The 15,502-nt window shown below is 56.6% G+C and overlaps 2 protein-coding genes across 4 annotated transcripts in view; one reads left to right on the forward strand and one right to left on the reverse strand.

Annotated features, from left to right (window-relative positions):
* Positions 1-5,397, forward strand: part of ZNRF1 (zinc and ring finger 1) — a 96,480-nt gene extending 91,083 nt beyond the window's left edge. Inside the window, exons 3-5 of one of the 3 annotated variants that reach the window (XM_021705708.2) lie at positions 1,943-2,048; positions 3,273-3,364; positions 4,621-5,397. In XM_021705708.2, coding sequence (XP_021561383.1) covers positions 1,943-2,048; positions 3,273-3,330 — 164 coding nt within the window. In that variant the 3' untranslated portion in view covers positions 3,331-3,364; positions 4,621-5,397. Of the gene's footprint in view, positions 1-1,942; positions 2,049-3,272; positions 3,365-4,326; positions 4,396-4,620 lie in introns of those variants that run through there. The other 2 variants (XM_021705709.2, XM_021705710.1) reach the window with 2 other exon arrangements.
* Positions 5,398-8,597: 3,200 nt separating this feature from the next.
* LDHD (lactate dehydrogenase D) lies at positions 8,598-12,880 on the reverse strand. Its single transcript, XM_021702964.1, has 11 exons — positions 12,806-12,880; positions 11,954-12,066; positions 11,586-11,727; positions 11,228-11,369; positions 10,943-11,102; positions 10,477-10,676; positions 10,256-10,384; positions 10,046-10,173; positions 9,397-9,487; positions 9,198-9,309; positions 8,598-9,123 (listed from the first exon to the last, which is right to left on the reverse strand). The coding sequence occupies exons 1-11, from the start codon at positions 12,878-12,880 to the stop codon at positions 8,958-8,960; spliced, it is 1,458 nt and encodes a 485-aa protein (XP_021558639.1). The 3' UTR covers positions 8,598-8,957.
* Between the last annotated feature and the right edge of the window lie 2,622 nt (positions 12,881-15,502).

The following is a 15,502-nucleotide window of genomic DNA, read 5'->3' on the forward strand; positions in this document are numbered from 1 at the left end:
CGTGCCATCCCTCCCTCCTTGCCCTCATGGCTAGTGCAGGCCCTGAGTCCTTCCCTCCAGCGCTGCTGCATCAGCGTCCAGAGCGAGCTTCCCGTCTCTGAGCTCTGCCAGCCCATTCTCCAGTAGTCAGCAGAGACCAGCTGCGATTGGGATGCACCTCCAGAGCCTCGCAGTGAACCACATGAAGCCCGGGCACCACAGCAGAACATGAGTTCGTCCTGGGGGTGTCGGTCTCACCCCCTGCCCCATTGTGGCCCCACGGCTCTCTGCACACGCCATAGCAAACTTCCTGCTGTTCCCAGTGCACAGATACTGTTCCCGTTGCCTGAAATGTCCTTCCCTGAACAGTCCCCACCCTGACAGGGCATCAGCCATACCCTCATACCTGGACTTGTATGCATCATAAGGCTTCCTAGAAAGTGGTGTGCTGTTCATTTCCGTTTTCTTGTCCGCCTCCCCTGTGAGACTATGACTTCAATCCTGAGACCGTGGCTTCTTTACGGAGTTGCCAGCACCAGAATGTCATAGAAATTTAATAAGGGGCTGTTTCCCCAGCCACGGTGCTCTGCCTATTTTTCTCAGGCTTTTCCGGCTGTGGCTGTGCAAGGGGCCTGTGGTGTGCAGTAGCTTCCTTCCATTCCTTTTTTTGTGGGGGACCTTTTTTTTCTTCTTTTTTAAATTGAGTCATAGTAGCATTTAGGATCTTCCCAATGCTGTGCTACCACCATCTCCGTCTAGTTACAATTTTCAAAAGAAAACCCCCCATGACTGTACTTTTATCTAAAATAGAGTCCATCTCAAAGAGCCAGAGGGTAGAATGGTAGTCACCAGGGGCCGAGGGGATGGGGAAATGGGGAGTTGCCATTCGAGCGGTGTAGAGTTTCAGTCATGCCAGAAGAGTAAGTTCTGGAGACCTGGCGCCCAGCATTCTGCCTGCAGCTGGTAATACTGTTCTGCACGCTTAAAAATCTGTCAAAAGGGTGGATCTCCTCCTAAGTGTTCTTACCACCGGAAAAGGGGAAGAAGAAAACCCCTTACCCATAAAACAGTCCCCCCCCGCCCATCCCTCCTGCCCCCAGCCCCGGGCCTACTTCTTGTCCAGATTGGCCTATGCTGCGCATTTCACAGAAAGGAGTAGTCGGTTAGGTGACTTTTTGTGTCTGGCTTCCTTCACTTCGCCTGATGTTCTCCAGGTCCATCCACACTGCAGGCCCACATCGGCGCTCCGCCCCTTTCCCACGGCTGAGTGACACTCCGTTGTAGGGAGAGATCCCGTTTGTTTTTGTTTTTTTTTTTTTAAAGATTTTATTTATTTATTTGAGAGAGAGAATGAGATAGAGAGCATGAGAGGGGGGAGGGTCAGAGAGAGAGGCAGACTCCCTGCTGAGCAGGGAGCCCGACGTGGGACTCGATCCCGGGACTGAGCTGAAGGCAGTCGCTTAACCAACTGAGCCACCCAGGCACCCGAGATCCCGTTTGTTAATCCAGTTCTCGGCTGGGGGCACTGGGGTTGTTCCCACCTGTTGGCTGTTGCGCACATGCTCGCCCGAGCAGCCACTGGAGTTCCGGCCTCGCTCCCCATCACCGTGCTTTGCCAAACCAGAACTCCGTGCACCTGGGCCGCGTATGATTTGGGGACGGTCTGCTCAGGGAGGCTGCTGGCCTCTGCTACAGGCCTATCCCCTCCCGAGCCCATTTCACCCTCCATCCCCTGGCCGCTTCTTTGGTAATTCATCCCACTCTGTCTTCAGATAATTGATGTGCGCTGTGCATGTCTTGTCTCAGGTCAGGGTACCCTTGGTCTCCTGTGTCGCCCACACAGCCTTGCCCACTTCAGGTGACCCAGGCAGTCCCAACCAAGTTCCTAGACCAGTGCCGGCTTTGTGCCACCTGTCTGCTGGTGACTGACCCTCTCCCACTCTCCTCCGTGCCCCCTTTGCAGATGACGTGCTGACGAAAGACGCGGGTGAGTGTGTGATCTGCCTGGAGGAGTTGCTTCAGGGGGACACGATAGCCAGGCTGCCCTGCCTGTGCATTTATCACAAAAGGTACGGAAGGGCCACCAGGGCCAGGGCATCCCCATCTGAGATCCCAGAGGGTTCCTTCCCTGCAGCTGGGGGAGAGAAGGGGGGACCCTCATCACTAGCCATTCGGTCCCCACTGGTTGTGGGATGACCTGCCCTCCCACCGAGGGCTCTAAGTGGGGTGGAGGCAGAGCAGGTCTCTGGTTTGGCAGCCTGGATGGCAAGGGCTGACAGGGAGACCTGTGGAGCCCCACAGGTTGGACGCACTTAGGATCCCACCTGAAGGTCGGTTCTGCATGCATCTCCTTGAGCCTTTTCTTCCTCCACGGGCCCCTCTGTGTGGCCACGGCGCTAAACCTGCTGGAATTAACAGGGCTGAGAGTCGTCCTCGGGCTCCAGTACGAGCCTTGCTCTTGTTTCCAGCTAGAAAGAAGACACCTCCTTACCCAAGATGGGAGGACACTCTGTGCGCCATCTGCTCTTGGCTCCTTGAGTCCCAGAGCTGCTTCTGACACACAGGCTTTTTCACAGCCCGCCGCACAGGGCTACTGGCCACGAGGTGGTTGTAGTGCCTGGCACACAGATGTGGCTGGTGCCCGAGAGGCTCGAGGTCGGCCCCAGGGGAGGGGGCCTTGGCCTGGGCCCAGCACACAGTGCTCCAGTGTCCCAGGGAGGCACCACTCAGAACCAGAAGATGGAAATGTTTGGCTCTGGGGGGAAATTATGCAAATTATCTACCTGGTTCCTGTGTTTGAAGATACCCAGATGTTGGCTTCCAAATCAGAAAGCTGTCTTGGGGCAATCTCTGTTCCCTGTCTGGTTCAGATGGTCCTTTCTACAAACACTGGAGACCAGGGTTTCACTGTCAGCCTCCTGTCCGGCCCTCCACAGCAACGTCGCTAAGCCAGAGGGCTGGCCCTCCCTTTCCACCTTCTCCAGGAAAGGCTCCATGCCGACCACAACCCACCAAGCTACATAGAGGGCCATACTCCCCACTTCCTGCAGCGCCCAGATCCACCCAATCCTATACCCACCATGCTGGGCTGATGCCTCAGGCTGAGCTGAGATCAGTCTTAGTGTTCTCCCTTCTTCCTGCTTCAAAAAGTGGGTGTCTGGTGTTTTCCCCTGAGGTCCTCATGAGCGAGATTTAGCAAACCTCTGCTCAGAAGCCTGACCCTTGGAGAATGCCCCCTAAGGAACAGCCTGGTCAGCGGTAACCGGTCTCCCCTTGCCACCTCCCTGCCTCAGCTGCATAGATTCGTGGTTTGAAGTGAACAGATCTTGTCCAGAACATCCCGCAGACTGACCCTGCTGGGCTCGCTTGCTGACTCCTCTCAAAGGTGAGCCCGTGGTTGGGGATGCTCCGGGCTCAAGGCCTGGGGTCAAGTCACTCTGGGGCCTGGAGGGTAGGGAATTCAGTTGCCCTTGCACACCCCACCAAGAGGGGAGCATCTTATTAGTTAGTGATTCTATGGGGGGCGGGGGGGCAGGGGCTGGTATGATTCTCCGGGAAGGATAGGAAATATGAACTCACAAGGTAATGAAGGAGAACCTGCTCAGTAGAATTAGATTCATTGGGAAAAGACCAGGGTATTCCAGACATCTAAAGTGAGTCTCCCTGAAGAAGGTTCAGAAAGATCCCGTGGAATGTGCCGGCTGGGAGAAGCATCAGTGTGAGCTCTAGGACCAGACCCTGGGTTTGTGCCCCACTCCGCCTCGTGCTTGAGGGGTGGCGAGGGCGAGTCCTGTCTCTCAGGGTCTCTGCTTCTTTGGGGCCAGGGGGACAACCTCACTCCCTGTCCCCATATGGACATCCCACTTACTAAACACGACAGCCTGGGGGACGGTACACTGTCCTCTCTGGTGCTCACCCGTGATCATGTCACTGCTGGTTCTTCCCGCCTGCAGGCCACCTGCCTCTCACGCTGACACACACACACACACACACACACACACTCACACAGCCCACTTCCAGACGAATCTCTGCAGCAGGCCGGCACAGCCTTTCCCAACAGATGTGCACACATGGTCCCTCTCTAGCCATGCAGCCTGACTCCCCGTCTCTCCGCCAGGGCACCTTGCTCCTCTGCTGACCATCCTATCCTGTCCCCCGTCCTACCTGTCCCTGCGAGTTCTGGTCCGGCACTTTCTTTTTTCTGGCAAACCAACAAAACCCGCCAGAGAAACCAAAACCCTGACCCCACCTCATCTCACATCCAAAGGTTTTGGGGCCTCTTTTCTTTTCTCTCTTGCTCTCGCTCTCTTGTTTTTGTTTGTTTTGTTTTCCTTTGTTCTTCATTAGGTTTATTTTATTTATTCCAAGTAAACTCTCAGAACAGCTGATGATGTCAGACAAATCAGGGACATTTGCTCTTTTTACCTTCCCCTCAAAAACTGAGGACACGGGGAGAAGAAAAAGCAAGGGTGAGAGTGAGGCAGAGGGACTGGGCCGACGCCGGAGCAGGAGTCCCAACCCCGGCGGGACGTTTGGCTTCGGGCCCCAGAGCAGAACCACAGACGCACAGCCAGCCTCGGCGGGATGCACGCGGCCGGCCTTGGCCGCCAGAGCGCAACTTACGTGTTCCGGTCCACACAGGGACAGCCAGCCCCCGTTCCTGAGAGGAGGCATCGGACACGGGCAGAGCTGAGCTGGGGACACCAGTGGGAACAGGGCACCCCTTCTGCACTGACTTCCAGAGAACGGTTCTCCCTTTCTCCCTGAGGACACCAAATTGGATGAGAGCGAGTTTGAGAGAAGAATCAACTGCTATCCTTCCCCTCACCCCTCATCCCAGGAGGGAAAGGGCATTTTCTTTTACACCTTTGAAAGGCGTTGTGGGTCTGTCTAAAGTGTTTACAAAAAAAAAAAAAAAAAAAATTATAAAAAAAAGTCTAGTGTCGACTGGTGTTTTCCCTCGTGATGTTTACAGATTGCTGTCTGCCGCCCGGCTAGAACCCCCTCAGTGACAGAGATGAACGGGGCCGTGCACGGTCTCCTGTGCCCAATGCCCCCCTGTCGGCCCTCTATCACCAACCATTCTGCCTTGGGTGGTGGCTTTTGTTTTTGTTTTTGTTTTTTGGGGGGTTGTGGTTGTTTGTTTGTTTCCTCCATTATTCTGGCTTGGTTTTGCACTTTTCTCCCCTTGGGACCCTGATGTGTAACTTCATTGCCAAAAAAACAACCCATCAAGGATCTTCTCCTCTCCATTCCCTTTTCCTCTCCCTCCTTCGCTCCTGGTTCTGGTCAGTTCAGAGGATTTAACAATCACAGGTGTCCTGCAAAAATGCCTGAACATTTTTCTTAGACCCTTGTGGATTTTTTTTTTTCCAGAAAACTTAGACAAAAGACTTATTAAAGGAATATGTACAGTTATCCCTGTTTTCAGGCACTCTGTTTGAGAACATTTTAGCCATTGATGTTCACACATGGCATCAGCCCATGCAAGACAGGTTTCTGTATTTATATATTAAAATACAAAAAAAAAAAAAACCTTATAAAATGTTTTAAAAAATGTTCAAAGCTTGGGGGGAAAGCTTTCTTCATTAGTCAAGGTGTTTTGATATGGTATTAAAATGTCTAATAAAAGGTGCACTGTGTGACTATTTTAATGAGGTATTATTAAACAATCAAGCAGTGGGGCTCGAAGGCCTATCCCCCACTCCCTCACCTACCTCCTTAGCCTTCCTCCAGGCTGCTACTTGGCACTACGGCAGTGTGAAGTGGTCCTCAGAGCAGTCATGCCTGGGCAGAGTGAACCTGGCAGGTCAGACCCGAGTCCTTCAGGGTTCCTGGCCCTCCCAAGCATCATGGAGTCCATCTGCCATCACCTGTGGAGTGGTTGTGACAGAACTCTTCAGGAAAGATCTGCGGGGGCAAAAGATCTTGCGGCCAGTGGAGGCTGCAAGGATGTGGATTCTTCCAGGTATCGGCCCCGTCCCCGCCTTCATCCTCGGCTCCCCATCCCACATCCCATCCTGCCCTGCCTGTTGCTCAGTCTGCATCTCAGTGCTGACTCATGGGCATGCTTCACTGAGGCCCAGAAAGAGGCCCTGCTTTGGGGCTGAGCCAGCTCAGAGCCCTTGAACTAGAAGCAGCCACTCCGGGCTCACAAGAGTTGGCACACCTCAAGCTGGGCGGGAAGCTCAGAGCAGGGGGTAGGGACGCCTGCCCGGCCTGTCCCCGTGCCAGAGGGGCTCCTGGAGTGGCATTCCACAGCCTCCCTCCGCAGAACCTGCGGAGGAAGGCTCTGGAGGGAGATGCCTCCAGGCTTCTGTGCCCACACCCCTCCCCAGGCCCTCGAGTGCCCTTGCCTCTGTGGGCTCTGCCTCCCCAGGCCCTGTCTCTGCAGTCCTCTAGTGTCATGCGCCTCCCGAAGCACCCACTCTCTGCAAGGGCAGTGCAGGCCAGTGGGCAGGTGTGAACCAAGGCACAGGCACGCTCAGCATGTTCAGAGAAATGCTAACGAAGAATTTGGGTCTGAGCCTGGGCCTTAGCGTCAGACCCCTGCCCCGGGATGAGGGAGCCCCGTCCCGGGGACCAATCATCCCAGGGTGGCAAGAGCATGAGCTCTAAACTGTCTGCATGTGAGCTCCTCTGTTGGGCAGAATGATCCTGGGGAGACGACTTTGCTCTTCTGAACTTCAGATTCAATTGCATGTGAGTGGGGGGACAGAGTCGCACAGCTCAGAGGTCACCATGAGGGTCAGAGAATCTGCCCGGAAGCCTCTGGCACATGCATAGCAGGCTCCCTGGTAGTTCTGACACCGCAAAGAGCACTGTTCTATTCACAGCACCTCCTGCTTCTGCCTGGCAACTGTGTCTCCCTGTTCTAAATTTAATTCCTCTAGCAAAGCTGGCCCTGGAGATCTCCTTGCCTGACCCCTGGGCCTGCAGGCGAAGGCTTCTGTGACCACCTTGGTGGCTTAGGCCCTGCGGCCTTGGCAGCACCCTGGGTGAGCCGAGTGGTCATGACCCGGTGGGGCAGGCTGGAGCCCATGCCAGGCTGGTCCCTGTCCCCACCCCCAGCGACTTGTACTCGCACCCAGCGCATGGCAGCCCTCTGCTGGCTGTGGTGTTCTCCGAATCCCCCCGGGTTGCCACCAGTCCTCTGGTCGGGGTGGAACGAGCTGGTGCAGACTCCCCAGGTGGGACTGGTCTGTCATTCATGCTCCATCCAGGCAGCTCTCCCAAGCTCTGTCTTTCCAGGAGGGGAGGGAACCAGCACGAACTGCGGGGGGGCTTCTGCCCCCTCCCTCCACTAAGGGCCCAGCACGCTTTGGGGGGCTTTGTGGGCAGAAGCACCTCACTAAGACCGTTCATCTAGCAGCCATTTAACAGTGTTGAGGTTTTTAGAAGGTCCTTATGCTTAGGAGATAGATGCTGAATTCTGTAGGTAAATGGTGTCAAGAAATGTGTAACTCAATTCCAGATGGTTCCCCAGAAAGTACACACACAAAGCAAATAAGGCAAAAATAGTCACTTGAGTCTTCAGGGGCTGGTATTTCAGTGAACAGTGTGCTTGTTCTTTCAGCTCATCAAAGAAGAGCCGTCCCCAGTAAGGGGAGAAACCTCCATTGCAGACTTCTCCCCTGAGCTCAGGGGCGAGGCAGTCGGGTGGAGGTGGGGGGTGTGGCCAGGGAGCCCTATGTCCAGACACGCGCAGCTGATGCTTAGATTGTTCGTGGAGCGGGGTTGCTTGGGGAGAGCCGGTGAGGCTTGCCCCCACACCACCCCTTGGCCCAGCGACTGCTCGTGGCCCCGGGCTAGAAACGTCACAGAGGAGCAAACTGGGCTGAGTCCAGCGTTAAGAGTGGCTTCCAAGAACCAAGTTGGGCTGAGGAGTCCCAGAAGGGCAGCCTCTGCCCAGGGCTTGGACAGCTGATGGGGAGAGGTGGCTTGTGGGGGTAAGGGGAGATGGGAGGGTCCAACTGGCCTCCCTGCTTTGCTCACCCAGCACCTTTGCTCAGGGGCCAAGGGAGATGGGCCCACATGATGGGCTCCTGGGGGGGAGTTTAGAGACTGGCTTCCAGGACACCAAGCCTCCCCCACCCCAACCTTGGGGAAGTAGGGAGGGGGACCCAGGGCAGGGAGCTGTAGGCCCTGGACAGAGGTGAGTCCTGGGTGCCGCTGCCCAGCGTGGATGCTCTGGTGTTGGGCGCCCTCTCGTGGGCTTGGGAATAACTGACAAGTTCACGGACCAAGCGGTCTGGCCAGGGATCCTAAGGCCCGGGGAGGCCCAGGGGAGGGCAGATCCTGACTTGGAGGGGAAAAGCTAGTAATCTGATACATCACAGCATGGAGCAGTATAATACAAGGAGAAAAATTTCACTTCCATTTCCACTGATTGGCAACAGCCACTTGGAGAACATGTTCAGAATGTTCTAAGGTGGGTGGTCTGTCATGAGGGATGTCGGCCATGGGCCATGGATGTCGTCCTCAGGCACTGGTCTTCTCACCAGCAGATGGGACAGGGACCTGGGTCCCTGGAAGTGACTTTCAGTAGCCTAAGCACTATCCCCTCCCAGGCTGCAGGAAGTCAGAGGACAGGCAGGGGAGAAGGGACGAGGGACAAGGACAAAGGTCAGAGAACCTGAAGGAGGTAGGGAGGGCAGGCACAGGAGGCCATTCACAGGCACTGTCTGCTCATCTCCAGACTGCTGCAAATAGGGTTCTGGTTTATTTCAGGGGTCCAAGGACACGTACACCAGGAAAGCATGTTCCTGTCACCAGACAAGTGGAGTAGGGCTAAGAGAGCTCAGTCCCTGAGGCCTTGCCCCTGGCCCCCGGCAGCAGGGAGGCCCTGACCAAGGGGAAGGCAGGCAAAGACCCCTGCAGGTCTGGGCCAAGACAGAACTGTTCTGTGACAAGAAGGAAGGTTCCAGAACAGGAGGTTCCACTGTCTGGGGGCTTGTGGGCCAAGGGCTTGGAGCCCCTCACAGCACCTTGCCTGGGTTCATGAGGCCTCGGGGATCCAGCATGGCCTTCAGCTGCCGCATGATCTCTATGCCCACGGCGCCCACCTCCTCCTGTAGCAGCTGCCGCTTGCCCAGCCCAATGCCGTGTTCCCCAGTACACGTCCCGTGGAGTGCCAGTGCCCGCCTGGGAGGCAGTGAAGAGATCCTCAGCAGGGTGCACCTCCGCCCCTCCCCACCAGCCAAGGGTTTTGCTCTTACCTGCCCAGATGTTCTCCAAAGGCCTTGACCCTGCGCAACTCATCGGCGTCCTCTGGGTCCACCAGCAGGATGCAGTGGAAATTGCCATCACCCACGTGTCCAACAATGGTTCCTGGGGGCCCAGAAGACAGAGATGCTGCCCTAGCCCAGCCCATCCCCCTTCCCTCCCACATGGAGCTCCAGCAGTGGGCATGCCGACCTGTGAGTCCCGAGGCCTTCAGGTCCTCCTTGGTCTGCACCAGGATCTCCGGCAGCCGGGAGATGGGCACACACACGTCGGTGGAATAGCCCTAGTTGGGGGCAGGTTTGTGAGGTTCTCCCCCCTCACCCCCTGCCGCCCCCCCGGATGTTAAGAGGTCCTTGTGGTCAAGGTTAAGAACAGGTCAGAGGAGGCTGGGCCTCACCCACAAAAACTAGCTGCTTTTCTCTAGGCCTGTTTCCCCTGGACAGCTGGACAAATGGCCAGAGTGAGTGCCCTGCCCTGCCCGCGGAGGCTTCCCCAGCTCTCACCTTGCTCCCCGCCCGGCTCCGTGCAGGGCCCCGAGTGGCCCACGAGGCCGAGCCTTCGCACGTGCTGCCTGGAGCCCAGTGTCCCCTTCCTGTTGGCTGACCCCTTCCGCTTCATCATCTCTCTCCAGCCAGCCTCACAAACCCTAAGAGCACCTGCGCTGTCCCTGTGCCCAGGCGGGGGCTCCCTCCCGAGGGTTTGGCAGACAATTACTTTCCCCGCTAGACAGTGTCTGAGAAACAGCTGGGTAGGGGCAATGCTGCCCACTGGGTCTCAGCCTACTGCTCAGGACAACAGGGTGGGGGGCTGGGGGTGCCGCCACCACCCCAGCCCAACTCACCTTGCAGCCCGGCCGCAGGGCCAGAGTGGCGTACCAGGCGTTGTGCCGCGCTGCCCAGAGCCGGCTGCGCTCCTCGGCCTCCTTGGCCCAGAAGAAGTGGGAGGCTCCGTTGTGCTGGCTGATCTCCTCTGCAAGGGGGGGGGGGGGGTGTCACACGGGGCCTTACTCAGGGCCAGCCTGTGCCCCCCACCCCACAGCACCCCAGCACACCTGCCCGCTCTATCTGCTCGGCCAGTGCCCGCTCAGATCCATGGAACTCGAGAAAGAGTGTGGGCGCCACAGAGCAGGTCAGCCGGCTGTGCCTGTTGCAGGCATCCATCATGACTTCATCCAGAAACTCTGGGGCCAAGGAGAGGGCAGGTGAGGGGAGGCCGACTTCAAAGGGGGCCTCTTCCGGGGAGCCCACCTGGACTGCCCAGTCCCCAGCTCACCGATGCGGGCCAGGGGCACTGCAGCCTGGAGGATGTGAACAGTGGTGTCCATGGCTGCCTGGACACTGGGAAATGCACAGGTGGCGGCCACCGTGGCCTCAGGGGCAGGGTGCAGGCGCAGGGTGGCAGCTGTGATGAGTCCTAGTGTCCCCTCAGAGCCCACAAAGAGCCCCGTGAGGTTGTAGCCAGCTGCACTCTTCCTGGATCCCGGGGACACATAAGGTAGGTGAGTGCCCAGCCATGAGATGATGGGTTTCTGGCCGCAAGCCTGAGCCGGAAGCCCAGCTCCGTCCCCCAGGCCCCTGCCAGGTGGGGACGTCGGCCCAGCCTGCCATCACGACAGCTGTTCCTTGCACAGCCCCAACTGGCCTGGCGCAGGAAGAACTGAGTCTCAGACCAGAGCAGACTCATTAGCCTGGTCCACCAATCCAGGAGGCCCCCATTTCCATGGGGAGAGGGTGCTCACCGGAAGTGCCGGCCGGGGCCTGCGGTATGAAGCAGCCGGCCGCCAGGCAGCACCACCTCCAGGTTGAGCACGTTGTCCCGCATCGTGCCATAGCGCACAGCATTGGTGCCGGAGGCCGCCGTGGCCACCATGCCGCAGAGCGAGGCGTCTGCGCCTGGGTCTGCAGGGCAGAGAGCGGCCTGGGGCAAGTATCCAGGGATGGAGGGGTCCCCTCACGCCCCAGAAACAGCCCTGCCACCTGGGAGCCTTCAGGGCCCCAGGGAAGGGCCTCAAGTTCCAGCCTACCCACAGGAAACCAGAGGCCACTGTCCCGCAGGTAGGTGTTGAGAGTTTTGCGGGTGACGCCTGGCTCCACCACCACAGAGAAGTCCTCCGGATTCAGCTTCAGGATTCGGTCCATGTGGGTCAGGTTGATGCAGACACCACCCTGGCAGGAAGGGGTGCCAAGGAGCTGATGGACCCGCGTCTTCCCAGAGCCAGGCCACCTTCCATAGGATCTCATCTCCAGGCTGACCTGGCAGCCAGTCCGGAGCCCGCCCCCCGCCCCCCATGGCAGGTAAGGCAGGGTGGAGGCAGCCACTAGTGTGACAAGTGGGAGGGGGCCAGAGCCCAGGCAGGGCGGGGGCGGGGGGGGGCTGCCTACCTGCACGGCACAGACTCCACCCTCAAGCCCGGTGCCAGTGCCAAACGGGATGATGGGCACTCCTTGGCTGTAGCACAGGGCTGCCAGCCGGCTGACCTGTTCCACATTCTGGGGCCACACCACGGCGCCTGGAGGTTGGCACCTAGAACCAGACCCTTAGTTTCTGGGAGCATGGTACCCACTGGTCCTGCTCATTCCCAAGGAGCCCCAAGGTATCACAGGGCCTGAGGCTACACGGTGGGAGAGGGATGGGTGTGGAGGAGAGGCAGAGAAGGCCAGAGCCCCCCTAAAACGGATGGATGGGGGAGAAGACAGCCCAGGCCTCTTACTCCCAGCCCAGGGCTCTGGTAGGGGAGGGGCCCCCACACCTGTGCATGGACTCATCGTGCCCATGCTGCTCCCGGTCGGCGGCAGCAGTCGACATGTGCGGGCTCCCCACAACTGCCTTCAGAGCCTCCACAAAGCCTTTGCTGAGCTCACCCTGCAGGGAAGAAACACACTGCCAGAGTCGCCCAGAGGCACCTGGGGCCCGGGTGACAGGTCCTGGAGTGGGGGAGGGGCTGCCGGCACTTCTGGCCTCCCCACGCCCCACTGACACCACCCCGAGGGCCAGCACCGCTAGGCCTTGCCAGTGGGCCCACTGGAAGCAAACCCACTCTACAAAGATGCCCCTTTCCAAACAGAACCATCGAGGTCAATGTTTCACGTGGGAAAAAACACCACCTGGGTAAAGATAGGAGCCAGATTCACTCTACAAAAAGGAACATCGCAGGGTTCCATAACGTAGCCAGCCCTGCCTAAGTGGCTCGGAAGGGTTACTTATCTCTGCCGGTCCTCCAACACTTCCCCAGGCGCACCGAGAAATGCCGAGCTCGATAAAGAAAGAATGGGAATGGAAAGCCTCACGGCCAATCCACAGAGGGGTGCCACCGCCCACATTCTTACCTCCCAGGCATTGTTTCTTAAAATGTGTCTGCACATTTGGGAGCCCCAAAGAGGGCGCCCTGGAGCCCGTACACTTTTGATTTTACACCCCATTTATAGTCTCATTTGTGGCAGCAGGGGGGGCCTCGGCCCATCTCACTCAACACCCACGCTTGGCAGAGTGAGCCCAGCGATCCTCTGCTCAAGGTCACAGGGTGCTGGTGCAGCGCAGAGCCTGGCGGAAACTTGGCATCTAGCCGCCCACCCTCCAGCGGGCTTCCCCTCCCCCCACCTACCTGCGTTCCCCTGGAGCAGTAGCCCCTCCAGGGGAACAGCCCCCAGGTCGCGGCAGCGCGGAGCAGACCGGCCATAGCGGGGTGCGCACTGAGGCGGGTGGCCAGGTGGCCGCACCAGCCCATCGGCTGTGCAGGGGGTGGGGCTGCTTAAGGTGGCGTGGCCTTAAGGTGGCCCTGCCAGACCCTGCTGAGTCAGGCACGGCAGCAGGCTTGTGTCAGTTCTCCCAACGGAGAGGTGAGGCTTACCTAACACAAAGGGAAACAGGAGAGCAGCTTCTTTGGGGCTTAACGCTCTGCGGTGGCTTCCCTTGGTCTTTCAAACAAAGACAGGCTCCTTGCCATGGACTTAAACGTCCTGCCGGTCCCTGCTCCCCTCTCCATCAACCCCACTTCTTTCCAATCTCCTCTTTGGCATCTGAGTTCCAGTTTCCCTTTGGGTTCCTGTATCCCCTGAGCTCCAGCTCATCCCAGGGCCTTGGCGCACACCCTTTGTCTCTCTTACCCTGCAACTCTCAGCTTGTGTCACAGTTAGAGGAGACCGAGAGCAGGACTGTGAGGAGGGAAGTGCATGGAGCCAACTTCAGGGATGGGATGGAGTAGGGCAGTGAGGCAAGCCCGGAAGGCTCCCTGGAAGAGGAGAGCTAAGTGTGCATTATAGTTCACCAGCTAAGTAAAGGAAAAGCCGGCTGTCCTTTCATCTCCACCCTCCCGCTGGGTGAATTTCAGAACCATCCTGCAGTGATGGGGCTGCCGCTCTTGAAGTTCTTCCAAGCTCCGTTTTCCTTCCACAGCAAATTTGGAGAAGCATGCTGCTAACATTACTAAGATAAAGCTGTTCCCAGCTTTGTTTTTCTTCTCAATTGAATCATGAATACAAACTCCTACTTGGGTCCTTCTCCCCAGCCACGTTTGAATGAATTCACATTTCCACTCTCTGTGTGTTGCTTAACTGGCTTGTCTCAAAAAACATCTCTTTTACAGTTGGTTAGTTCAAATCAAGATCCCGTGAAAGTCCACACAATGCATTTGGTTAACATGTCTCATAAATCTCTTTTCATCTCTAGTGGTTTCCCTCTCCCCTCACTTTTTTCCCATGCCATTTATTTGTTAAAGAAACTGGGTCGCATGGGACTCGTGGGTGGCTCAGTCGGTTAAGTTTCTGCCTTCAGTTCAGGTCATGATCCCAGGGTCCTGGGATCGAGCCCCACATCGGGCTCCTTGCTCGGCAGGGAGCCTGTCGGCAGGGAGCCTGCTTCTCCCTCTGCCTGCAGCTCCCCCTGCTTGTGTTCTCTCTATGTCAGATAAATAAAGAAAATCTTTAAAAATAAATAAATAAAAGAAACTGGATAGCTTGTTTTGCAAAATTTTCCACATTCTGTGGATGATTGCATCCATGTGGTATTGTTTAATATCTTCCTCTAGTCTCTGTATTTCACGTAAATTGTTAGATCAAGATGTGGCACTATCCAGTACAACTTTCTGTTACTTACGGAAGTGTTCTGTATCTGTGCTTCCATTAGCCACACGTAGCTAATGGTCCTGGAGGTACCTATGATCGGAGGAGAGACGCCAGGGAGAGTTTGTGGCAAACCCTAAAAGAAGAACCCCAATATAGATCTCTAAGGTTTGGGAGCAGGGTCATGACATTTGCAACAGAGACTATACACCATTCAAAAAAGTACCCCTGGCCCACTACTAGGTCCTGGTTATGATGGTGAATGTGACCACAAGACATCAAGTGCCCACATGGCCGGAGGTGGCCATCATGAGCTGTGAACGTTCTATCAGACTCACCGAGTCATAAAGGCAGATGGGTCCAAAACAACCCAGCACTAGACAAAAGAGAAATAGACAAAATTGGGCACAAGCAGGGCCAGAGGGCAAAGTAAGCTGCACAGGTAGGTGGCTTGGATCCCCAGGTCACCCACCATTGCCTGACCAGCACCTTTCCCTCAGTTCACACCTATATGGCCATAACAGGGAGCTCTTATTACCAGCTGATAGAAGAAGGAAGAGTTCAAGCCCGATTCATGAATGGGTTGGCTCAGTATGAGGGTGTAAGCTAACAATGGACTATCACTGCACGGTAGCTCCACTTAGGGGTAACTGAAGTCCCTCCAGTCGGCCGAGCTCCAGGTCACGCACCTGATCATCCCCTTTCGTAAAAAGAAAAATGGCCCGATAGAACAATAAGTATAGGCTCGTGGGCAACAGTGAATGGCTTGAAGGAGAAAGATTGGAAAATCAGGGTCCAAGAGGTTTGGAGAAGAGGCATGTAGATGGATCTCTAGCAGTAAGCACAAAGTGGGATCTCTGGAGCACAGGCATCGCATGTTAACGCCCACCAGCGAGCCTCTGCCACGGAAGAGACCAAACGAAGCAGATAGCATGCTTCTGCCGGTTATCACTGGCCAATGATATCAGTGGTCAGTGACCACTCCAACGCTGGCACGTGGTAGTAGGGATAGAGGCAAAAAATGAATCCACTAGCATGGAACCCACTCACCACGGCTGATCTGGCTACTGCCAATGCTGGGTGTTCACCCTGCTGCAACACTGAATCCCCCACCTAGTACCATTCCTCAAGGAGACCAGCCAGCCTCTTGGTCACAAGTCAGTTGTCTTGGACTTCCTCCATTCTGAAAGGGGAGCAATTTATGCGGGCTGAAATCAACATAACACATATTGTGCATCTGG

The sequence above is a fragment of the Neomonachus schauinslandi genome, chromosome 16, assembly GCF_002201575.2.
Source record: "Neomonachus schauinslandi chromosome 16, ASM220157v2, whole genome shotgun sequence".
Lineage (NCBI taxonomy): Eukaryota > Metazoa > Chordata > Mammalia > Carnivora > Phocidae > Neomonachus > Neomonachus schauinslandi.

Bases quoted from the DNA above. Each gene is read 5' to 3' on its own strand.
- LDHD (XM_021702964.1), bottom strand. From the start codon at position 12,880: ATGGCCGGTCTGCTCCGCGCTGCCGCGACCTGGGGGCTGTTCCCCTGG. The intron at 11,370-11,585 runs GTAGGCAGCCCC...CCTTCCTGCCAG, and splicing joins GTGGAGTCTGTGCCGTGCAG to GGTGGTGTCTGCATCAACCT. The intron at 9,488-10,045 runs GTGAGTTGGGCT...GCCCCCAACTAG, and splicing joins CCCTGCGGCCGGGCTGCAAG to GGCTATTCCACCGACGTGTG.